The 24,376-nt window shown below is 46.2% G+C and overlaps 1 protein-coding gene across 1 annotated transcript in view; it reads left to right on the top strand.

The window, feature by feature from the left end:
- Nucleotides 1–16,724, top strand: part of PRMT5 (protein arginine methyltransferase 5) — a 40,086-nt gene extending 23,362 nt beyond the window's left edge. Inside the window, exons 10-17 of the mRNA XM_087714218.1 lie at nt 3,075–3,133; nt 6,412–6,534; nt 8,267–8,442; nt 8,992–9,101; nt 10,513–10,606; nt 12,491–12,607; nt 13,888–13,952; nt 16,344–16,724. Coding sequence (XP_087570344.1) covers nt 3,075–3,133; nt 6,412–6,534; nt 8,267–8,442; nt 8,992–9,101; nt 10,513–10,606; nt 12,491–12,607; nt 13,888–13,952; nt 16,344–16,496 — 897 coding nt within the window. The 3' untranslated portion in view covers nt 16,497–16,724. The remainder of the gene's footprint in view (nt 1–3,074; nt 3,134–6,411; nt 6,535–8,266; nt 8,443–8,991; nt 9,102–10,512; nt 10,607–12,490; nt 12,608–13,887; nt 13,953–16,343) is intronic.
- The last annotated feature ends 7,652 nt before the right edge of the window (nt 16,725–24,376 follow it).

Here is a 24,376-nt window from a genome sequence, read left to right as displayed (position 1 = left end):
CTCCCTCCTTCCCTCCCTCCTTCCTACCCCCCTTTCTTCTCTTTCTTCTCTCCTTCCTGCCTTCCTCCTCTCCTTTCCCTTCTCTCCTTCCCCTTCCTCCCCTTTACCCTTCCCCTCTTCTTCCCATTCCTCCCCTCTTTCCTACTCTTACATTCCCTCCCATTCTTCCTCTGCCTTTCCCTTTCTCCTGTTCCTCTCCTTTCTCCTCTCCTTCCTCTCTTTCCTTCTACTCCTCCCTCCATCCACTCTAACCGTTGCTGTGTTTACATATTCTCCTCTTCAGAGGATGACCTGGTTCTCTTTTTCTTTTCTTTTTTTCCCTTATTTGAAAGTTATATAAAAAAGGCAAGATTTACAAAATACAAGATACAAAAATAGATAAAGCTCTTTACATATTTTCATCTCCCATTGCTCATCTCGCCTTACCTAGTATGAAACTAGGTTGCTAATTCCATGCAGGTAGTTATAACGGATTACCTATCAGCTTTTCAAGTTTTTCCAACCTTGTGGTCTAATGGTGTTACTCAACGGTGAATTCTCACCTCTAATACATTTCTACTCTCATTTGTCCCTCTGTCTTTGTGTATTGTTTATTTGAGTTGTTGCTTAGATCGTTTTAAGTTAGTCAGCTATCTCCTTTTATATCTGAATCCTCACTGTCTCATCAAGCCATTTGTACAATTTCTCCCATTTGCATCCTTTTGGGAGAGTCGTTGAGGCCACCTGTTATTATCCTGTTATTCTGAGCCATATGCAGATCTATACATTGGGGAAACAAAACAGTCACTTCACAACCGCATGCCACAACACAGAAGAAACCCATCAGGACTAGATCCAGCAGTCCAGCTGCGTTTTAAAAGACAAAAGGCCATTGTTTTGAAGACAGCAAAGTCCACATTTTGGACAAGAGGGGACCGCTGGGTTGAAAGAGAGGTCGCAGAGAGCAATCTGTGTCCAAATTGAACAGCCTTCTCTCAACAGAGGGTGGGGGGGTCTACAACACGGTCCTTTCAGCAGCTCCAAGAAGGCTCCACACCCATTTGCACCACGCAGGTGACCCCCGAGGAAAACAGAAGAACCTCCAGGTGGCCTCAACGACCCTCTGGTTTCTTCTGCGTTGTGCCGTGCGGTTATGAAGTGGCGGTTTTGTTTCCCCAACGTCCAGATCTGCACGTGGCTCAGAATGTCAGATTAACAACAGGTGGCTTTAACGACTCTCCAAAAGGATGCAAATTAGATTAGATTAACAGAGTTGGAAGGGACCTTGTAGGTCATCTAGCCCAACCCCCACCCACCACCCAAGCAGGAGACCCTATACCATTTCCGACAAATGGCAGTCCAATCTCTTCTTCCTTGTTAAAATGTTTTTATTTTCCATTTTTCATTTTCATACAGTCACATATATACTGTGCATAACCGGGGACATACAACATTAAACAATAATCACAGCAATTCCTCTTGTCAACAATACCCCCAGAAATATAAATAAAATAAAACTCAAACTCAAACTTAAATAGAAACCCAATATACCTCTTCCGCTCTCCATACACCTCTTTCTTCCGCCCCCCTCCAACTTACTATCTTCCCTCCGTCATTCCCCTCTACCCTACTTCCCCTCCCCCTCTACCACTCCTCTCTCCCAGTCCACTCCCTTCCTTCCTTCTCACCCTCCCTCCCATCCTCTCTCCCGCCCTCTCTACCCCTCTTTCTTCTATCCCTCTACTCCTCCCCTTGGTGTATTTCTACTATATGTCAATGTATTCAGCTTGTCATATTTTTACGGAAAAATTAAAGAGAGACAGTATACATGTGAAATCGCATTACGTTGAAATCTAACATATAGTATATGTCCCCCCCTCCCCTCCCCCCTAACACCCCGCCTCCCTCCCCCGACTTCCCAGAGCCCGTACATGGTATAGATTTTTAACAATCACAGTCTAAAATATATTGAGACAAAAGAAATAAAAAAAGGGTTAATAACATCTCTACATTGATCTTAGCTTCTTCCTCAGTCCAATCTCTTCTTGAAGCGATGAGGCTCCCACAACTTCCGAAAGCAACTTCTGTTCCATCGGTTGATTGGTCTCACTGTCAGAAAATTTCTCCTTATTTCTAGGTTGAATCTCTCTCCTTGATCAGTTTCCATCCATTGTTCCTTGTCTGACCTTCAGGTGCCTTGGAGAATAGATTGACACACACACACACACCCCACCGTGTCAGCCCCTCAAATATCGGAAGACTGCTATCATGCCTCCCCTGGTCCTTCTCTTCTCTAGAGTAGCCAGGCCCAGTTCCTGCAACCGTTCATCGTATGTTTTATCCTCCAGTCCCCTCATCATCCTGGTTGCTCTTCTCTGCACTTTTTCTAGAGTCTCAACATCTTTTTTATAGTGTGGTGACCAAAACTGGATCCAGTACTCTAGGTGTGGCCTTACTAAGGCTTTATAGAGTGGTATTCGTACCTCACTTGATCTTGATTGTATACCTCTGTTAATGCAACTTATAGCAATAGCAATAGCAGTAGACTTATATACCGCTTCATAGGCCTTTCAGCCCTCTCTAAGCGGTTTACAGAGAGTCAGCATATTGCCCCCAACAATCTGGGTCCTCATTTTACCCACCTCGGAAGGATGGAAGGCTGAGTCAACCCTGAGCCGGTGAGATTTGAACCGCTGAACTGCTGATCTAGCAGTAGCCTGCAGTGCTGCATTTAACCACTGCGCCACCTCGGCTCTTAGGATTGCGTTGGCTTTTTCGGCTGCCGCTTCACACTGTTGGCTCCTATTTAGCTGGTTGTCCACTAAGACTCCAAGGTCCGTCTCACAGTGACCGCTATTAAGCCTGGTTTCACCCAAAAACTCTAAAAAAAGGATGCAAATGACCAGCTGTCTGCAAGGAAGAGAAATCCTTCCATTCCCCAGAACCTGAAGAAGCTTCTTGGATGGGAAGCGAAACCCCTTCAAAGAAAAAAACGGAAAGTCCTGTTGCCCCTTGGAAGAAAAGCATCCTTGGGTTTCCTTCGCTTGCTTTCGACGGAGAAAACTTAAGTTGTCGTGTTGCTTCTCTCTGTTCAGGCGATCTACAAGTGCCTCTTGGACCGAGTTCCCGACGAGGAGAAAGACACTAATGTCCAGTGAGTAGGAACCCCAACGGGGGAGGGTGTGTGTGTGTGTGTGTATGTGTGTGTGTGTGTCTCACAAATCTTGGACGCAGATTGAGAAAAGTTGCAAGATCCACCTGCCTTCTTCTCGCAATCTCCCTGAAACATTGTACCAGGTAGTCCTCGGTTTACAACCGTCGTACAGCCTGCCCATCACGGTCGTACGTTGTGACGGTTGTTGCAGCGGTCATTAAGCAAAGCCCACGGTCATTTAAGCCAATACCACTGTGGTCCTTTGAACCAGTGGTTTTCTGTGGGCCGGTTTTGCTGGAAACCATGATTTTATCAAACCGTGTTCATGTGGTCATGTGATACCCCCCCCCCAGCAAATGGTGGTAAAGTAGGGGCTGGTTGCCAAGCAACCGTGTTGTAGTCACGTGACGGCGGGAGACAACCTTCAGATCTGCAACGGTAAGCACCCCCTCTCTGGTAGGTCCGTCGTAACTTCGGCCAGTTGCTAAACAATCAGTCGTAAAGTCAAGGACTTGACTGGCGGGTGGTTGCTTAGAAACTGTACGAAGTTACAACAGACTCACTGTCTTCGACTTGCGACTGGTTGCTGAGAAGCGGTTCGAAGTTACGACGGACCCACTGGGCAGGGGCAACCCGTATCGGATGTAAGGGTACCTGTCAATCATCCTAGGTCACCTTCATTAAACAATATCAAGGAATACAGGAAGTTCTTGACTTACCAACCACATTGGAAAGTCCAAAAATCTCGGCTGCCAAGCCAGGCAGTAGTTCAGTGGGTCCTGCTCCATTTTACAACCTTTTTTGGCCACTGCTGTTAAGTGAATTGCTATGGTTGTTAAGTGAATCGTGCCCTCGTTACGTGAATCCGGCTTTCCCCCAATGTTGTGGCTCGCCAGTGGAGCTGGCAGCAGATTCGGACAGTGAGGAGGTTGGGGAGGAACCTGGGTCAGTGTTGGAGTCTGGGGAAGGCTCTGATGAGGGCTCTGTGTCGGAGGCAGAGAGGGGGCCAGGGCCGTATACCAGTTATCAGCTGCCTTCGGAGTCGGATATCAGTGGGGCAGAAGAACAGCTGGAACCTGTTCCCAGTGTGCGCATGCACAGAGCTGCCAGACGAGAGGAACAGCTAAAGAACAGGGGTCGAATCAGGAGTAAAGCCACAGGTGGAGTTTACTTTAGGCCCCTCCCAGAGGAAATAAAAGAGGAGCGCCAGGGGAGTGGAGTTTGCAGGAGACCATTAGTTCGCTTCATTGGTTCATGACTCTCTGAGACTCCTTGCCAAGTTTGGCAGATCTCAGCCTGGCCGCTCTCCAAGCCAGATAAGGTCTGTGACCGTAAATCCTCCCTTGAAAGACTTTGCTGGATGTGAATGACGAGAATTCACAGTCAATGAATAAAAGGGGTTTTTGTCGGGGCCAGGAGTTTGCTTCATGCTCTTGGGAAGCCTCGGCCAGAACAAAAGGGTCCTTTGCATGCTGTGCGACCAGCCCCTCGTTCACCTGTTGGTGCTTGTCGCACGGCAGGTGGGCGGGCTTTCTTTGATTGTGAGCGGAGACACACTTTCTGGAGGCGCGACAATAGAGCGCTCTCCAGCTGGGCTCTACGGGTGTTTTTTTAAAAAAAATCTGGATTCCTCCCAGCAGGCACCAGCTTAGCCAGGCACTAATTATAGCAATAAAAGGCTCAGCGGCTAAGACGCTGAGCTTGTCGATCAGAAGGTTGGCAGTTGGAATCCCTAGTGCCGCGTAACGGAGTGAGCTCCCGTTACTTGTCCCAGCTTCTGCCAACCTAGCAGTTCGAAAGCACGTAAAAAATGCAAGTAGAAAAAATAGGAACCACCTTTGGTGGGAAGGAAACAGCGTTCTGTGCCCCTTCGCGTTGAGTCATGCTGGCCACATGACCACGGAGACGTCTTCGGATAGCGGTGGCTCTTTGGCTTTGAGACGGAGATGAGCACCGTCCCCTAGAGTTGGGAACGACGAGCACATATGTGTGAGGGGTACTTTAATTATAGTAATAACACTTAGACTTACCGTATTTTTCGGAGTATAAGACGCATCGGGTTATAAGATGCACCAAGGTTTTGAAGAGGCAAATTTTTAAAAAAAGGGTAGGTAGATAAAGGGAGAGAGAGGGAGAGAAAGAGAGAGAAATACAGTAGATAGATAGGGAGAGAGAGTAGTTAGGTAGGTAGATAAAGGAAGAGAGAGAGAGAGAGAGAGAGAGAGGGAAAGAAATACAATAGGTAGGTATGGAGATAGAGTGTGTAGTTAGTTAGGTAGATAGATAGAGGGATAGAGAGAGAGAAATAGAGATAAAGGAAGAGAGAGGGAGAGGGAAAGAGGGAAAGAAATACAGTAGGTAGGTATGGAGATAGAGTGTGTAAGTAGTTAGGTAGATAGATAGAGGGATAGAGAGAGAGAAATAGAGATAGAGAGAAATACAGTAGATAGGTAGGTGTTTCTGCTGGCACAGCACTTGATCAATGTAATTCTCATCAATCAATTAAAGACATTTCCAAAAGGAAAAAAAAAGTTTTTGCACTCTGCAAACCTCCCCAAAACAGGCCGTTTTTCACGAAAACGGGCCCGTTTTTTTTCTTTAAAAAAAAAAGGCATGAATAGCCTTGGGGGGACTTGCAGAGTGCTCCTAGGGAGTGGGAGTGGGGGGCAAAAACTAACAAAAAACGGCCCGTTTTTTGTCAAAAAAATTGCATGCATAGCCTTATGGAGGCTTATAGAGTGCTGCTGGGGGGGCAAAAAAGGCCCATTTTTTGCTCGTTTCTGCCCTCCCCAGCCCCCAGGAGCTCTCTGAAAGCCTCCATAAGGGTATGCACAGCCATTTTGGTGAAGGGGCAGGGCTTAGGGAGGCAAAAAATGCTGTATTTGGTGTATAAGACGCACCCAGATTTTCAGCCTCTTTTTTGAGGGAAAAAAGTTGCGTCTTATACTCCGAAAAATACGGTATTTACCGCTTTATAAATGCTTCACAGCCCTCTCTAAGCAGTCTTACAGAATCAGCCCATTGCCCCCAACAATCTGGGGGCCTCATTTTAACCACCTCGGACGGATGGAAGGCTGAGTCAACCCTCAGTCTGGTGGCATTTGAACTGCCAAATTGTAGGCCGTCGGTAGCCAGCAGAAGTGGCCTGCAGCATGGCACTCTAACCACTGTGCCACCGAGCATTATAAACGATGGCCCTGAATGTTTTTGTGGTCTCTGGGTTGCATTCCTCACTTCTCCCCTTTTGTTCTCCCCCCCCCCCCAAATATGACCTGCAGGGTGGTGATGGTGTTGGGGGCTGGCCGGGGTCCTCTCGTCAACGCCTCCCTCCGAGCGGCCTGCCAGGCCAAACGGCGCATCAAGATTTACGCCGTGGAGAAGAATCCCAACGCTGTGGTAACGTAAGTTGGTTCTCACGTGCCGTGGACTCGTCCTTGGCATGGAACTCTGCCCCCCATGAAAGGTTAGGGTGTAGGGGAGGAATCACCCTATGGATGTCATTGTGCGTTGAATAATTGTTTTGGGGAGACCCAGATCGGTTTAGTGGTGAAGGCACCATGCTAGGAGCCAGGAGACTGGGATTTCTAGTCTCACAGTCACAAATGCAAGCTAGGTGACTTTGGGCCAATTACCAGGAGACTGGGAGTTCTAATCTTGCCTTAGGCAGGAAAGCCACTGGGTGATTTGGGCCCAGTTACCAGGAGACCGGGAGTTCTAGTCCCACCTTAGGCAGGAAAGCCACTGGGTGATTTGGGCCCAATCACCAGGAGACTGGGAGTTCTAGTCCCACCTTAGGCAGGAAAGCAACTGGGTGATTTGGGGCCAATGACCAGGAGACTGGGAGTTCTAGTCCCACCTTAGGCAGGAAAGCCACTGCGTGATTTGGGGCCAATGACCAGGAAACGGAGTTCTAGTCCCACCTTAGGCAGGAAAGCCACTGGATGATTTGGGGCCAATGACCAGGAAACTGGGAGTTCTAGTCCCACCTTAGGCAGGAAAGCCACTGGATGATTTGGGGCCAATCACCAGGAGATTGGGAGTTCTAGTCCCGCCTTTGGCAGGAAAGCCACTGGGTGATTTGGGGCCAATTACCAGGAGACTGGGAGTTCTAGTCCCACCTTAGGTAGGAAAGCCGCTGGGTGATTTGGGGGCAATTATCAGGAGACTGGGAGTTCTAGTCCCACCTTAGGCAGGAAAGCCACTGGATGATTTGGGCCCAATTACCAGGAGACTGGGAGTTCTAGTCCCACCTTAGGCAGGAAAGCCACTGGGTGATTTGGGCCCAATTACCAGGAGACTGGGAGTTCTAGTCCCACCTTAGGCAGGAAAGCCACTGTGTGATTTGGGGCCAATTACCAGGAGACTGGGAGTTCTAGTCCCACCTTAGGCAGGAAACCCACTGGGTGATTTGGGGCCAATTACCAGGAGACTGGGCGTTCTAGTCCCACCTTAGGCAGGAAAGCTGCTGGGTGATTTTATCCAATCACCAGGAAATTGGGAGTTCTAGTCCCATCGTAGGCAGGAAAGACACTGGGTGACTTTGGGGCCAAACGCCGAGAGATTGGGAGTCGTAGTCCCACTTTAGGTAGGAAAGCCAGCTGGTGACTTTTGACCAATCACTCTTTCTCAATGTAACCCACCCACCTCACTGGATTGTTGTTATGGGCAAAACAGGAGCAAAGCTGGCTGGGGGATTCTGGGAATTGAAGTCCACATATCTGAAAGTCCCCAAGATGGAAGTTATTTTTAATATTTGATCATATTTAATATTAGTCCGCTGTGCGGGGCAGTTTTGCGCCGGAGAGTCATATTGGGACATCTGGGAAAAGCCGAATCTGAAAGTTTCCAGGTTTTCCCCACCCAAATGAAAGTTCAAGTCCCTGCCCAGCAACCACATGTCCATCACACCGTCCAATCAGGCACCATCCAAAACTGGAGATGCCTCCCAGTCACACCATCGCAGCTGCAGGGCAAGCTGTCCTTGACTCTCTGGGAAAGGAATGTTGTTTTGACTACCTCTCACCCCATCCTCCATATACGTAATCCCTCCTCCCATTTCCCCACAGTCGAAATTGTGGCAGGCCTGAAGGCCCAATGTGAAAGATGACTTCCAGATCTAACTCTTCTTTTCAGGCTGGAGAGCTGGCAGTACGAGGAATGGGGGTCCCAGGTGACGGTCGTCTCCAGTGACATGCGCGAGTGGGAGGCCCCCGAGAAAGCGGATCTGATGGTGTCAGAACTGCTGGGCTCCTTCGCCGACAACGAGCTGTCCCCAGAGTGTCTGGATGGGGCGGAACATTGCCTGAAAGGTGAGTAATAAGGGACAAAACCTTTGAAAAATGACGGTTGTATTCCAAAATATTTAGAATATTTGTATACAGGGTAATCCTCAGCCCACGGTTGGGGGCATAATTTCCACTGCTGAGCAAGGCAGTTGTTAAAGGAATCATGCCCAGTGTTACCTTATTTTGATTGGATTTGTTATCTTCGGTTCCCGCCTTCTCTCCACTCTCCGTGCTCGGGGATCAGGAGCGGGTTGCCCTTGCTCATCATCTGAGTTCCGTTGCGCCTCACGTCCACTGCTTGCCCTCTCTCGATCAACCTGCCCCTGTTCCTCCCTGCTGCCAAGCTGTCGGAAGCCAGAGAGACCTGGGGCTGTCTCGGCCTGCTTCTCCCAGTGTTCCTCCGAAGCCAGCAAGGCCACCCACCTCTACCTCCATTGGTCCCAGCTCGTGCTCGTCGTCCTCAGATTCAAGCTGACGGAGGGCACGACATGTTGGTGAGCTGAATAGGCAGTTTCAAAGTTCCGTTAATAATTGTGAGTGACGGATGTTTCTTTGATTTGTCCTCTTGCACAGAGGGAGGGGTGAGCATCCCCCACCACTACACCTCCTTCTTGGGTCCTATCTCGTCCTCAAAGCTCTACAACGAAGTTCGGGCCTGTCGTGAGAAGGATCGCGATCCGGAGGTGAGGTATCCTGTGTTCTCTCCGTCCTCCTAAAAGTTTTCTTTGCAAAAAGAAAAAAGAAAAGAAATGAGTAGAGGAAAAAGTAGAAATCTTGTGTCTCTTGGGGAAAAAAGAAAAAAGAAAATAGAGCTTTTCCCGGCAACAACAAAAGGTTCAAATGCCTACAATTATTGTTCTGCCCCAGCAGTGTAGATGTGCCTGGGGCAGGCAGCAAAACTCCAAGCTTAGGACGTTCTTTTAGACCAAGTTTTATTATCAGGCATCCTTAATAGCAAAACTTATAGTTCAGTGTTAAGATACTTCTGACTTTCCATGATCTGGTCCATCATGGAGTGTAAAAAGTCTGTGGTTTCCTATTTCCCTTGATGAGCGGAGATGATGAGGGGAGATGCGGTGGCTGCTTTCCAGTTAACCAAGGGCGATTCAGAGGGTGCCCAGTAATAAATCACTTTTCCCGGGCAGAATACCCCGCTGCCCAATCAGGGAACACAGATGTGGTCCCATGTTATGGAACTACATTTCCCACAAGGCATTTCTGCCTACATTTCCCGTAAGGTGGCTACATTTCCCATGAGGTAGTTTCTTAAAGGAGACAGTTCTTAATTCCTACACAATAGCTATATACTGTTGGGACAGCACAATTATTTAATGTCAAATACTGTGTGTATATATACACATCATCAAGTTCTTTGAGTTAAAACAATGTTTGCTTCAAACAGGGATGGCTAACCTTTTTGTCGTCGCATGCCAAAACCGCATGCACTTTCTGTAACGCAATGCAATCTATAATGCAATGTGCGTGCGACCCCCTCCTGCGCGCGACCCCTCCACATGTGCCTCGTTTCACGCATGCACGCTTAACTCCCCCGCTCCACGTGCACGACCCCACGCGGGCCCCCTGCGCCTGTGTGCGTGGCAGCGCACATACACATGTGACTCCCCACTGCCCTGCACATGCACACATGATCCCCACGCTTGCGCATGTGACTTCCACATGCGCCCTGCCCCACCACCATGCATGCACAGTATAGAGACCTGAAAACCAGCTGGCCAGTTGGGAGGCGGGCGCAGATGTGCAGTGTAGCTAAGCTGGGGCGACAGCTCGTATGCCCGCTGAGAGGGCTCTGCTTGTTACCTGTGGCATCACGGGCTTAAAACAATGAAGGATCTCATGTTTTTTGATTACATACGTGTAATCAAACTTTTTAATTTGATTCTCGGAAAGCAAGAAACATCGGGATTTTCCTATAAAAAAATAATTGGGTATAGCACTGATGATGTTCCCTAGATGGGTCGTGAAACATCTGCAAAAAAAAAAAAAAACGGCCACGCTCAGAGAGCACCAGAGACCAAACTTGGCATTTTTATATCTAATATTCTGTTTTATTTTGGTTCCCCCCCCCTTTTCCAGGCTCAATTTGAAATGCCCTATGTTGTTCGTCTTCACAACTTCCACCAGCTGGCGCCTCCGAAAGCCTGCTTCTCCTTCAAACACCCCAATCCAGGTAGGAACAAATTTTGGACAGCAAAATACCCCATTTGTTTTTTTTCTTTTTTTCTTTTTCACACACACAAAACCACATTTACACAATGCAATACGAACAGGAGCTTCCTGTTCTTTTTAATAGCAATTATCAATCAATACCGCTCACCTTATATTATTTCCCCTTCTATTGTATTTCATTTGGATTTCACCATTTTTAACCCTCTTATTTTACTCATAACTATTATTTTTTGAGTTTTGTTATATTCCTTCACTGATTCTTGTTTCTTTCCTCCATCCACCTATATACCATTTATCCCATATCTGGTGGAATTCCGATTCTTCTTTCCCCTGGATTTCATTAGTTAGTCCATTTCAGCACAATCCATAATCTTTCTTATTATTTCATCTTCGCTTGGAGTTAATTTGTTTTTCCATTTCTGGGCAAAGGCAATCCTTGCCGCCGTAATTATATGTAGTATTAAATACTGGATTTCTTTTTTGTATTTTGCAGACATTATTCCTAATTAAAAAAAACTTCAGGTTTCCATTCTATTTTAACCCCTGTTATTGCTTCCAGCCAATTTTTGATCCTTTTCCAAAAAAATTTGGCCTCCTCACAGGTCCACCATAAATGGTAATATGTTCCGTGTATTGATTCGCATTTCCAACATTTGGGGGAGGTAAAAAATACCCCATTTGGTGATACGGAAAGGAAGCTAAACTAGATTGTTAGTTGTCCAGATAAGACATCTTATCTGCCTTTTTTTCCCCATTAAAAAATGTACTTATTGTGGCCTGCCGGCAGCCTCAGAACTGGCAGCAGAATTGGACAGTGAGGAGGTTGGGGAGGAACATGAGCCAGTCCTGGCGGCTGAGGAAAGCTCAGACGAGGGCTCTCTGTTGGAGGCAAAGAGGGAATTAGACAGCAGTGAGGCGGAGGAACAGCTGGAGCCCGTTCCCAGTGTGCGCATGCGTAGAGCTGCCAAAAGGCAAGAACAACTAAGAAAGCAGGGTCGACTTAAGGAGAAAGCCACACCTTGGAGGTGATTGGCCCCTCACAGAGGAAACGAAAGAGGAGCAAACGGGGAGTGGGTTTTTGCAGGAAACAATTTATTCCTTCGGTTGCTTCAAGAGTAGGAAACCCTGTTTGTGACTTTGCCAGGTTTTTGGGAAACTAGTTATTTGGCAGCTCTCCGAGCGAGATAAGGTGCGTGTGGATGAACATTCCTTTGAAAGGATGCTTACTTGCTGACTGTGAATGAAAGGAATTGACATGTAAATAAAAGCGGTTTTGTCGGGACCAAGACTCTGCTTCACGCTTTCTAAGGCGTGACCCGACAAATGCGCGAAAGTCAAAAGCGCGCCGACAAAACCGCGGCGCTAAAACTGCTATGTCAAAAGCGCACCGACAACAGCGTACCGACAAAAGCGCGCCAACAGAAGCGCGATTTAAGGTTTAGGGTTAGGGTTTGGTTTAGGGTTAGGGTTACAGCGCGCTTCTGTCGCGCGCTGTTGTTGGCGCGCTTCAGCGCTCATTCGTTGGCGTGGTTTTGTCGGCGCGGTTTTGTCACTGTGGTTTAGTCAGGCGCGCTTTTGTCGTTCGCGCATTTGTGGTGGAACCTTCTAAGGAAGCCTGGGTTAGTCAGAACAATATTGGAAAACCTGGGTTAACCCACCCACAGCAAGCCATCTCCCATTCTGTTCAAAACAGCCGGATTTGGGGCTTGGATCTAGAATCACAGTGTCGGAAGGGACCTTGGAGGTCTTCTAGTCCAACCCTCTGCTTAGGCAGGAAACCCTACACCACTTCAGACCGACGGCTGTCCAACGTGGATATTTTTATCCTTGTTTTCTTTCATGCTTCGGGGCTCTTAGCTTTGGTGTCGTCTTTTCTCTCCCGCAGACCCTCTCAAGGACAACAACCGTTACCAAACCCTGGAATTCCAGGTGGACGTGAATACGGTGCTTCACGGCTTCGCCGGCTACTTTGAGACCACGCTCTACGGGGACATCACACTCAGTAGGTGGAGGGAAGCCTCAGAGTGCGCCTTTCTCCTTCTTTATTTATTAAATTTAGACGCCTAAAAGTGACTCTTGGTGGTTTACAGTATAATAAAAGCAGAAACATATAACTCTTAAAATTAGAGGGATTCAATACAGGCTGAAAAAAACAGGTGGTACGGTTAGGGTTAGGATTACGGTGGCCTAGAAGTAGAGCTCTCGCCCGACAATCAGGAGGCTGTGAGTTGGATCCTAGATGGAGTGTTGTGGCCCATCAGGAGCCGTTGGAGCTGCCGATGGGCTCCGATAGCGAGGGACCCTATGAGTCGGCTCTGGAAGATGTGGAGGACGCTGGGCAGGGTTCAGACTCCGAGCAGGGACCAGAGAGGCTGGTTGGCCACCAGGAGGTGCCTTAGGCATGGATCAGTGGTGAAAGTCAAAGGGAGTTTGTCCCTGACGTCAGGCACTGGAGCAGTGGCGAAGATCAAAGGGAGTTTGTCCCTGACGCCAAGCAGAGAAGGGCGGAGAAGCAAAGACAGCAATTATGGAGAAAAACTCATAGGAGATAATCAGACCCAGGTGGTTGTGATTTGGCTCCTCCCAAGAGAGTACATAAGAAGAGACTTTGGGAGGAGACCTTTTGCAGGACACAACCGTTATACTAAGCTGGAGAAGCTCTTGTGTGTATCTCTTATCTATGGGAGTCTGGGTTGCTGCCAATGTCTTGTCTGTGAGTAATTACTGTGAATAAAGCGTGGCTAACAGTAAGCTTGCGTCGGCGTGACTCATCGGACGGAAGGGAGGTCAGAACAGTAGAGGCAGATATTTCTCTCTGGGCACATTGAGAAGATATATCTGCTGAACAAAACTCCGCTTTGGCGACGGGTACGGCATCCGGCCAGTAAACACTTAGCTCCATTCAGTTGCCCCAACTCCACCCCCGCAAGGGATTATCGGGTTATTAAACGACACAAAAAAAAATACAGACTAAAAACCACAGGCTCGTGTAGTGTGTGTGTGTGATTTTGTGTGCGTGTGTGCCTTCTCTGACACTGCACCAACAAACTCCCTGCCTGATGCGTTTCCATTAGGGCCACACTAATTGTCAAAGCCAGAATTTAAGGCCTATCCCGAAGGCCAGAAACTTGGGAGCGGCTGGAAAATATTCCAAAGGGGCCCATGGGAGAAAAATCTCTTCTCTTAAACCCCTCATTATAGTTTGCTTTGATGCTGCTGAATGCAATAATGATAATAATAATTCTCTTCGTCCCCCCCCCTCCTCCTCGTTCATCTTTATAGGTATTCGGCCTGAGACTCATTCGCCTGGCATGTTTTCATGGTTCCCTATTTTTTTCCCCATTAAGGTAAGTCTTGGTTTAAAAACAAAAACTTCCCTCCATCAGAACATGGAAGTATTTGAGGATTGTTCAGTTGACCGAGTTAATGTTTAATGAATAAAAGAGATAATAACAATAATAATCGGGGGCACTAGGTACCATGTCCAAGAATTTTACAAAACACATCAAGAAATTGCAGCTTCCTGCAATAACTCCAGCGGAACTGCAAAAAAACTGTGCTACTCGGAACCTCTTATATTTTAAGAAGGTACTTGGTTGATACCTAGGACGCTGGCAGCAACCCGTATCAACTATCAGCGCCAGCCAATGATATTTGTGATGCATTTTTGAATGTCCAGTTGACTTTCACGTTTAATGAATAAAAGAGATAATAATGCTGGCAGCAACCCGTATCAAACATCAGTGCCAGTCAATATTTGTGATACATTTTTAAATGTTCAGTTGACTTGAGTTTCATGTTTAATGAATAAGAGATGATTATATATATCAAAAGAGCCAAGGTGGCGCAGTGGTTAAATGCAGCACTGCAGGCTACTGCTAGATCAGCAGGTCAGCGGTTCAAATCTCACCGGCTCAGGGTTGACTCAGCCTTCCATCCTTCCGAGGTGGGTAAAATGAGGACCCAGATTGTTGGGGGCAATATGCTGACTCTCTGTAAACCGCTTAGAGAGGCCTGAAAGGCCTATGAAGCGGTATATAAGTCTACTGCTATATATATATATATATATATATATATATATATATATATATATATATATATATATATATATATATATATATATATATATATATATATATATATACACACATACATACATACATACATACATACATACATACATACATACATATATATTCATCTCTTATTCATTAAACATATATATATATAGAGAGAGAGAGAGATTTACAACCCCCGGTATGCCCAAATATGGGAGGAAGATCACTACTTCCATTCTCTGTCCTTCGACTCTTCACAAGAGACCATCCAGACAGAAACCCAATATTTTTACTGTTGCCTTTTTGTTACATTTGTTGTATTTGTGCTGATAAATAAATAAAGGGAGACTAGTATAGATCTATTTCAAGCTATTTAGCTCTCATCAGCTAGCCATACCCTTACTGGGATTCGAATATTTGGGCATACTAGGGGTTGTGACTTTATATGTATGTGCCTCTTGGCTTCTAGGTACTCAGTAAGAACGGAGTGTTCAAAATGACCATCAGATTAGTATTTCATATTAACATGCTCTGATGCTAAGGAGTTAGACCCGTGATGGCGAACCTATGGCACCCGTGCCACAGGTGGCACGCAGAGCCATTTGTCAGGGCACACGAGGTGTTGCCCTGTCAGCTGGCCAGCGCACATGCACGTGCTGGCCAGCTGGCCTTCTTTTGAGGTCATTTTTTGCCCTCCGGAGCCTCCTGAAGACCCCTGAAGGCTCCGTAGGGCTAAAATTGGCCCTACAAGCAAACCGGAAATCCGTTCCCGAACTTCCAGTTTGCCTGTAGGGCCAGTTTTTTGCGCTCTGGAGGCTTCAGGGAAGCTCCTGAAGCCTCTGGAGGGCCTCCGAGGGGGCAGGGGAGGCTGTTTACGCCCTCCTGAGGCTCCTATAAAGCCTCTGGAGGCTGGGGAGGGTGAAAAAAGCATGCCAAAAATGGGGGGGGGGGTTGCTGGTCATGCACACATGTGCGCTGGTGTTGTGCGCATAGCATTATGGGTGGCATGCCCGCCCACGACCCCCCCTGAACTCCTCCCGCTTTTGGCACGTGAGCCGGAAAAGATTCGCCATCACTGAGTTAGACGTTCTACTCCCCCTCCCCACCTGAAAAGAATTCTGTTCCAACTGCCACTTGGGTGTGGCCAGCATGTGACTCATCCAGCCTGCGGGCTGGGAGTTTAGACATTCTACTCTCCCTCCCCATCTGAAAAACGCTCTGATGCTAAGGATTTAGATTGAGGGAGAGAAGGGGATAAGATAGGAGAGGCCGCTGTGGGGCAAGCCTGAAGGAGAGAAGGGGAGAGGAGAGTGATTGTAACTACTCATTAATTTTCAAGCAAAGTCGATTTATCAAACTCAATCACATAGGTTTCGTAGTAGAGCACAGGTATCCAGCACGTAATAATAACATAATATCACCAATAATGGTCTAGTAAAAAAGATAATAAGAACAATAAATAATAATACTATGTGGATAAATATACATAGACATTAGACAGCACTGAGAATTAGGTGTTCAGCAGATAATTTAAACATATCTGTGTTCCTACGACATCTCTACTCCTGTACGGAAACATGCTGGCAGGACTGACTTTGTGGGGGGAGTTAATATTTCTTTGGCCCAGAATGATTCTGTTCCTATTAATGGTGTCCCATTTCGCTCCCCACACTTCCCCAGCAACCCATGAGCGTGCAGGCGGGCGAGAAGATCCGAGTGGCCTTCTGGCGTTGCAGCAACTCTAAGAAAGTGTGGTACGAGTGGGCTGTGGTTTCCCCGATGTGTTCGGTCATCCACAATCCCACGGGACGTTCCTACACCATTGGACTGTGAGCAGGAGTTCCCTCGGTTCCCCCCCGACGCTCCGTCCCCGAGACGCGAGGAAGTTTCTTCCGCGTTGCCCTCGGACAAGAGAAGAGACTTGGTTTTTCTACGCAGAGTCACAAGATCTTCAACATTTGCTGGGTGCGGGTGGGGGCAAAGTCTTTGGCTTTTGCTGCTTCCACCTGCCTCGATCATGTTTTTCGGTCAGTGAAATTTCAATAAAATTGCTGAAATGTGTCTCGGTCGCTGTTCCCCCAGACAAATAAGGACTCGGAAAAGCGTTTTCTTTTCAAAAGAAAAAGAAAATTGTACAAATTCTCTGACGGATGCTGCGGTTCCCAGAAATCCATTTGGGTGTCTTTATTAAACTCTTCCGTATAGGTAGTCCTTCACTTAGTACCATGTGTTTTACCCACTGTTCTAAGTTACGATGGTGATGAAAAAAACGATGAATGGTCCTCACACTTATGACTGTTGCTGGGTCCTCGTGGTGGTCATGGGATCAAAATTTGGGCACTTGGCAAAGCAGTATGCACCGTATTTTTCGGAGTATAAGACGCACCCTTTCCCCCTAAAAGAGGGTGAAAATTTGGGTGCATCTTACACATTGAATGTAGCCCCAGCCTCCTTTTTTCATTTTCATTTCATTTCATTTCAATTTATTTGTATGCCGCCCTTTTCCCTAAGGGGACTCAGGGCGGCTCACAACTCAACCAGGGAAGGGGGATACAAACAAAAAAATTAAAAACAACACAAAACAATACATAATTAAAAACACACAGCAGTCATACCAATTCGAGACGGGGGCAACAGTTCTTTAGCCCCAGGCCTGTCGGAACAGCCAGGTTTTAAGGGCTTTGCGGAAGGCCTGGAGGGTGGTGAGGGTACGAATCTCCACGGGGAGTTCGTTCCAGAGGGTCGGAGCAGCCACAGAGAAGGCCCTCCTCCGGGTAGTCGCCAGTCGACACTGGCCGGCTGATGGAATTCGGAGGAGGCCTAGTCTGTGGGATCTAATTGGTCTAGTGGAGGTAATTGGCAGTAGGCGGTCTCTCAAGTACCCAGATCCAATACCATGAAGGGCTTTGTAGGTGACAACTAGCACCTTGAAGCGTACCCGGAGATCAACAGGCAGCCAGTGCAGCTCGCGGAGGATAGGTGTTACGTGGGTGAACCGAGGCGCACCCACGATCGCTCACGCGGCTGCATTCTGGACAAGCTGAAGTTGCCGAATACTCTTCAAGGGCAGCCCCATGTAGAGCACATTGCAGTATTCCAGTCTAGAGGTCACAAGGGCACAAGGCCTACCCACCGGCCCCCACCCTTTGGCCTCTGCAATTGACAAATGGGGAAAATGAGGCTTGCGGAGGCTGCAATAGGCTATAGCAATCCCTGCAGCCTGAAACAGCTGATCATTAGGAGGCGCTTAAACTGAAACTTGCTGTTTGCTCCATGAGGCTGGTAGGCAGAAGCAGATTTTTTCTTCTGCTAATCAGGCTGCTTGCTGCAAGAAGGTAAGTAATAACTATAAATTCCTATAGAATGTTCAAAATAGACTTAGAGACTGCTTTATTATTGTTCTAGACAGCTTAACAAAATGAAGCAGCTTTTTAAAATAAATGTTTGATCAGAAGAGGCCCAGTGCTATGGTATCTTCTTTTAAATAGCGGAGAATAACTAGACTTCCAGAAAGCCACATCAATTTTAACAGCATCTATACCAGTTTATTTATTTATTTGTCTTGTATGCCACCCACTCCCGGAGGACTCCGGGCGGCTCACAAAAGACAAGGGAAAGGGGGGGAACGAGACAAAGACAACATATTAAAAACAAAACCAACATTTACAATTTCTATGGAGGTAGATGCTTCTCAGCTCCCCCCAGCCTGCTGGAGCAGCCAGGACTTGGTGGCTTTGCGGAAGGCCGGGAGGGTAGTAAGGATCCGGATCTCAACAGGGAGCTCGTTCCAGAGGGCTGGAGCTGCAACAGAGAAGGCCCTCCCCCTGGGAGTTGCCAGCCGACATTGGCTGGCAGATGGAATCCGGAGGAGACCCAACCTGTGCGATCTAATTGGTCTGAGAGAGGTAATTGGCAGCAGGCGGTCTCTCAGGTACCCAGGTCCGATGCCATGTAGGGCTTTATAGGTAGCGACCAGCACCTTGAAGCGGATTCGGAGACTAATAGGTAGCCAGTGCAGCTCGCGGAGGATAGGTGTAACCTTTAGTCTGAAATGTTACACTACAATGTATATTGTCTATACTGTTCGTTGCAGGGAGGCAAATTGCTGGGAGGCAGAAGCAGAATTTTTCCCTTATTTTCCTCCCGAAAAGCTAGATGCATCTTATACTCCGAAAAATATATTTGACAATTGCAACTCGATGACTGCATTACTTAGCAACCTAAGCCCCAGTCCCAACTGTGGTCAAGGACTATCCATACAGGATAGGCCTATTCGGTAGAGCCCCCCCACATTCAGTGGAATGCATACAGGTACTCCTCGGTTTACAACCAAAATTGAGCTCAACATTTCTGTGGTGAAGTGAAACATTTGTTCAGTGAGTTTTGTCCCACTTTATGCCACAGTTCTTAAGTGAATCCCTGCAGTTGATAAGTCATTGACCTGGTTGTTAAATGAATCTAGCTACTCCACTGACTCCGCTCGTCGAAAGGTCACAAAAGGTGAGCCCAGGATCCTGCAACCGTCATAAATACGAGCCAATTGCCAAGCATCTGAAGCTTGGTCACATGAAGATGCTGCAATGTGTCGTAACTCTGAAAAGCAATCGCAAGTCACTTTTTCCAGTGATGTCGTAACTTTGAACAGTCACTAAATGAACTGCTGTTAAGTTGACTACATGTATATCCTGCCAGTATGTTGTATCCAAAATGGCTCGCAGTCTGGCACCAAAGCCAATGCAAGACATGAAGAATGACTTTTCCAGCTTCTTTTATTGGGGTGTTCCAGGAAAAGGGTCTCTCGGCAGCTAAAGACTTCAAACAAGACGCAAGCACAAATTTGATAGAGTTATGATTAAGGAAATTAACGTCCTAACAGTCACATATTGATTCCTCCGAACACGTTTCTTTTCATTGGAGTCTTCTACTTTACTCTCCTTCATGCATCACAGGTTTAGGTTAACAAGCTTTCTCAAAAGAGACGCGTCTTTTACTATTTTAATAAGCTTAGAGGTTACCAAAGTTTATATATCTATACGTCCCTTAGGATGTAGGCTATATCTATGCATCCTTCTAGCGTGTCCTTCCGACGTGTCATTTTCCTGTTGCTAGGGAGTTGTGCCCCACCATTTGTCACACTCATCACAACTGCAATTTTCTGTTGTCAGCAATTCCTTTAACAAACATTCCGGTGGTGAAATGCAAAGAGTTTCCCTGCTAGTTCTGTGGACGTGGCTTGGTGGTCATGTGGCCGGGTGGGCATGGCTTGGTGGTCATGTGACTGGGCGGGCAACAAGCAGGAACCTCACAGTTACAACTCAAAAACCAACTATCACACTTTACACAAAAATAACATAAAAGCTACACAACGGACTCACACACTGCAAAAGCAGCTGAACATCACACAAAATGGCTCCTGCAACAAGCAGGAACTTCAGAGTCACAGAGAGCTTATTTTTTACACAAAAATAACACAAAAACGACATAATTGACACAATGCAAAAGCAGGAGGACTTCACACACAAAAAGGATACGATGATCACAGCACAGCTGATTGGCACAGCTGATCATCTGAACCTTTTTTAAAGACTTTCTTTTAGCATTTTGGCTGAACCGGTAGTAAAAATGCTAAAAAAGAAGTTCTGCGATCAGCTGTGCTACAATCAGCCGTGTCGCATGATAGAACTTTTAAAAAACTCTTTAAAGCATTTGTTTACTACTGGTTTGGGTGAACCGGTAGCATTTTTACTACTGATTCGGGCGAACTGGCCCAAACCAGTAGATTTCACCCCTGAAACTTTCTGAATTCCAAACTGAGTCTTTTGTAAGTTACGGGATGAAAAAGAGAGAGGAGTATTTGGCCTACCTACCAGATAATAAGAATTAGAATTGAAATAGGAATAGAAATAGGAATAGAATAGCTTTATTGGCAAAGTGTGATTGGACATACAAGGAATTTGTCTTTGGTGCATATGCTCTCAGTGTGCAAAAAAGGGAAAAAAATACATTCATCAAGAATCATAAGATATATCACTTAGTGATAGTCATAGGTTACTAATGAGCAATAAAATCAAACCAGATTTAAAATTATATTTTGATGGCTTTTTGTCTGGTTTGGATGAAGCACCGGATGACCTTGAAGAATAAGAATTTGGAAGGCTGTGAATTGATATTATTTTTGGGTATGATCAAGCTGAGGGAAATGCACAGACCGAGAATCTTTTTTGTTGTTAAGCACGTCATTCTTAGAGTTTGGACTAAATATATTTAAAAAGGCTCTCTCCCAAGTACTTTGTCTTTTATCCCAAGACTGCTTTTTTATTTATTTATAGAAAGAAATGACAATCTGGTGAACCAATGGTGAAAATTTAACAAACTTTCAGGAGGCAACTGGACTTTCTTGTTTTTTCTTTTGAAGACGTTTCGCTTTTCATCCAGGAAGCTTCTTCAGCTCTGATAGGATAATGGAAAATGGAAGGATTTCTATTCCTTGCAGACAGCTGGTCATTTGCAGCCTTTTAGAGGGTCATTGAAGCCCTTGGAAGTTTATCTGTGTCCTCAGGATCACCTGACTCGCTGGAGTCTGCAATCTTTTTCTTCTGGAAATCCATTCCTGCTCCCAAATCATTGGAAAGAGTGTTTATCCCAAATTCTATGGTTAAAAATTTGGAGATTCTCGGTCATCCAGGTTGTCCCAAAGGTGCTTTTTTCAGGAGGCAACTGAACTTTCTTGTTTTTTCTTTTTAAGACGTTTTGCTTCTCATCCAAGAAGCTTCTTCAGCTCTGACACGATAGTGGGGAAATGGAAGGACTGATATTCCTTGCAGACAGCTGGTCATTTTCAGCCTTTTAGAAGGTCGTTGAAACTCTTGGAGGTTTATCTGTGTCTTCAGAGTCACCTGAGTGGTGCTCTGGTTCCTGTAGCCTGCAATTTTTTTCTTCTGGAAATCCATTCCTGCTCCCACACCATTCAAAAGGGTGTTCAACACAAATTGTGTAGCTAAACATATATGGAGATTCTATGTCAACCAGGTCACGGTTGTCCCAAAGATGCTTTTTTGGGAGACAACTGGACTTTCTTTTTCCTTGAAGACATTTTCCTTCTCATCCAAGAAGCTTCTTCAGCTCTGACACAATAGTGGGGAATGGAAGGATTTATATTCCTTGCAGACAACTAGCCATTCATCCCTTGGCAAGGCCACACTTGGAATACTGCATTCAGTTTTGGTCGCCACGATGTAGAAAAGATGTGGAGACTCTAGAAAGAGTGCAGAGAAGAGCAACAGAGATGATTAGGGGGCTGGAGGCTAAAACATATGAGGAACGGTTGCAGAAACTGGGTATGTCTAGTTTAATGAAAAGAAGGACTAGGGGAGACATGATAGCAGTGTTCCAAGATCTCAGGGGTTGCCACAAAGAAGAGGGAGTCAAACTATTCTCCAAGGCACCTGAGGGCAGAACAAGAAGCAATGGGTGGAAACTAATCAAGGAGAGAAGCAACTTAGAACTGAGGAGAAATTTCCTGACAGTGAGAACAATTAATCAGTGGAACAGAAGTTGCCTCCAGAAGTTGTGAATGCTCCAACACTGGAAGTCTTTAAGAAGATGTTGGGTAGCCATTTGTCTGGAACGGTATAGGGTTTCCTGCCTAGGCAGGGGGTTGGACTAGAAGACCTCCAAGGTCCCTTCCAACTCTGCTATTGTATTGTATTGTATCTAAAAGGGTCGTTGAAGCACTTGAAGGTTTATCTGTGTCGTCAGGGTCACCTGAGCAAGTGCTCCTGGTTCTTGTAGCCTGCAATTTTTTCTTTTGGAAATCCATTCCTACTCCCACATCATTCAAAGGATTCATCCCAATTCAATTCATCCCAAATTGTAAGGCTAAACATTTGTAGAGATTCTCAAGTCATCCACAGTCACGGTTGTCCCAAAGGTGCTTTTTCAGGAGACAATTGGATTTTTTTTTTCTTTGAAGACATTTTTCTTCTCATCCAAGAAGCTTCTGCAGCTCTGACGGGATAGTGGGGGAATGGAAGGATTTCTATTCCTTGCAGACAGCTGGTCATTTGCAGCCTTTTAGAGGGTCGTTGAAGCACTTGGAGGTTTATCTGTGTCCTCAAGGTCACCTGAATGGTGCTCCTGGTTCCTGTAGTCCACCATTTCCCACCTCTCTGGAAATCCATTCCTGCTCCCTCCCACACCATTCAAAAGGGTGTTCATCCCAATTTGTATAGCTAAGAATTTGTAGAGATTCTCAGTCATCCAGAGTCACGGTTTTCCCAAAGGTGCTTTTTTCAGGAGGCAGCTGGCCTTTTTTGTTGTTTTCTTTTGAAGACATTTCGCTTCTCATCCAAGAAGTTTCTTCAGTGCGATTTCTCCGCGGGTCGCCCATGAGGCCAATGATGAAGGAAGACTCGGACACAGGTCTTTCTCCGGGATGAGACGACCCAGAGCATAGTCTGGATGACTCTTTTATTGAGCATACACAAAGGAAGGGTGGAGTCACATGGTCTATGTGGACCAATCATGGTTGTACAAGTCTATGGTATATGGTAAACTCATTTACTTCCATGTAGACCTCTGAACCTAGAGAATGCCCATAGTCAGCAAATAAATCTTTTACCAGCATGCAAACTTCTGACCCCTAGTTGATATTGCAAAGTCAGCATGCAAACTTTTGATCCCTAGTTAATGCTGAGAGTTAACCAGTCGTGACCTCTGACCTACTTAGTGCTTAGAGTTAAGAGGTTGTGACCTCTGGTCTTATGGTAAATGATTACTGCTGTTGTATACGTGTTCCAGCATAGCTATGCATGCCTACACTTATGTTACAACACTTCAGCTCTGACTGGATGGTGGGGAGAGCTGAAGAAGCTTCTTGGAGGACGTGACCCGTCAAAAGCGCGGAGGACAAAATCGCGCTCGACGAAAGCGTGCATGTGACGTCATCACAGCGCGACGAAAAAAATTAAAAAATTGAAATAAAATTAAAATTAAAGCAAGCCGATTCACATAAAGGTAAGGGTTAGGTTTAGGTTTAGGTTTAGGGTTAGGTTAAGGGTTAGGGTTAGGTTTAGAGCGTTAGCGTTAGGTTTAGGGTTAGGTTAAGGGTTAGCGTTAGGTTTAGCGTTACGTTAACGGTTAGGTTTAGGGTTAGATTTAGGGTTAGGTTTGGGGTTAGGTTTAGGGTTAGGTTTAGGGTTAGGTTAAGGGTTAGGTTTAGGGTTAGGTTAAGGGTTAGGTTTAGGGTTAGGTTTAGCGTTACGTTAACGGTTAGGTTTAGAGTTAGGTTTAGGTTTAGGTTTGGAGTTAGGTTTAGGGTTAGGTTAAGGGTTAGGTTTAGGGTTAGGTTAAGGGTTAGGTTAAGGGTTAGGTTTAGGTTTAGGATTAGGTTTAGGGTTAGGTTTAGCGTTACGTTAACGGTTAGGTTTAGAGTTAGGTTTAGGGTTAGGTTTGGGGTTAGGTTAAGGGTTAGGTTAAGGGTTAGGTTTAGGGTTAGGTTTGGGGTTAGGTTAAGGGTTAGGTTTAGGGTTAGGTTTAGAGTTAGGTTAAGGGTTAGGTTTAGGGTTAGGTTTGGGGTTAGGTTAAGGGTTAGGTTTAGGGTTAGGTTTGGGGTTAGGTTTAGGGTTAGGTTTAGAGTTAGGTTAAGGGTTAGGTTTAGAGTTAGGTTTAGGGTTAGGTTTGGGGTTAGGTTAAGGGTTAGGTTCAGGGTTAGG

This window comes from Thamnophis sirtalis, unplaced genomic scaffold (assembly GCF_051295495.1).
Source record: "Thamnophis sirtalis isolate CommonGarterSnake01/CBP01778 unplaced genomic scaffold, rThaSir2_p1.2 scaffold_4, whole genome shotgun sequence".
NCBI lineage: Eukaryota > Metazoa > Chordata > Lepidosauria > Squamata > Natricidae > Thamnophis > Thamnophis sirtalis.
This window is presented reverse-complemented; position numbering and strand designations above follow the sequence as displayed.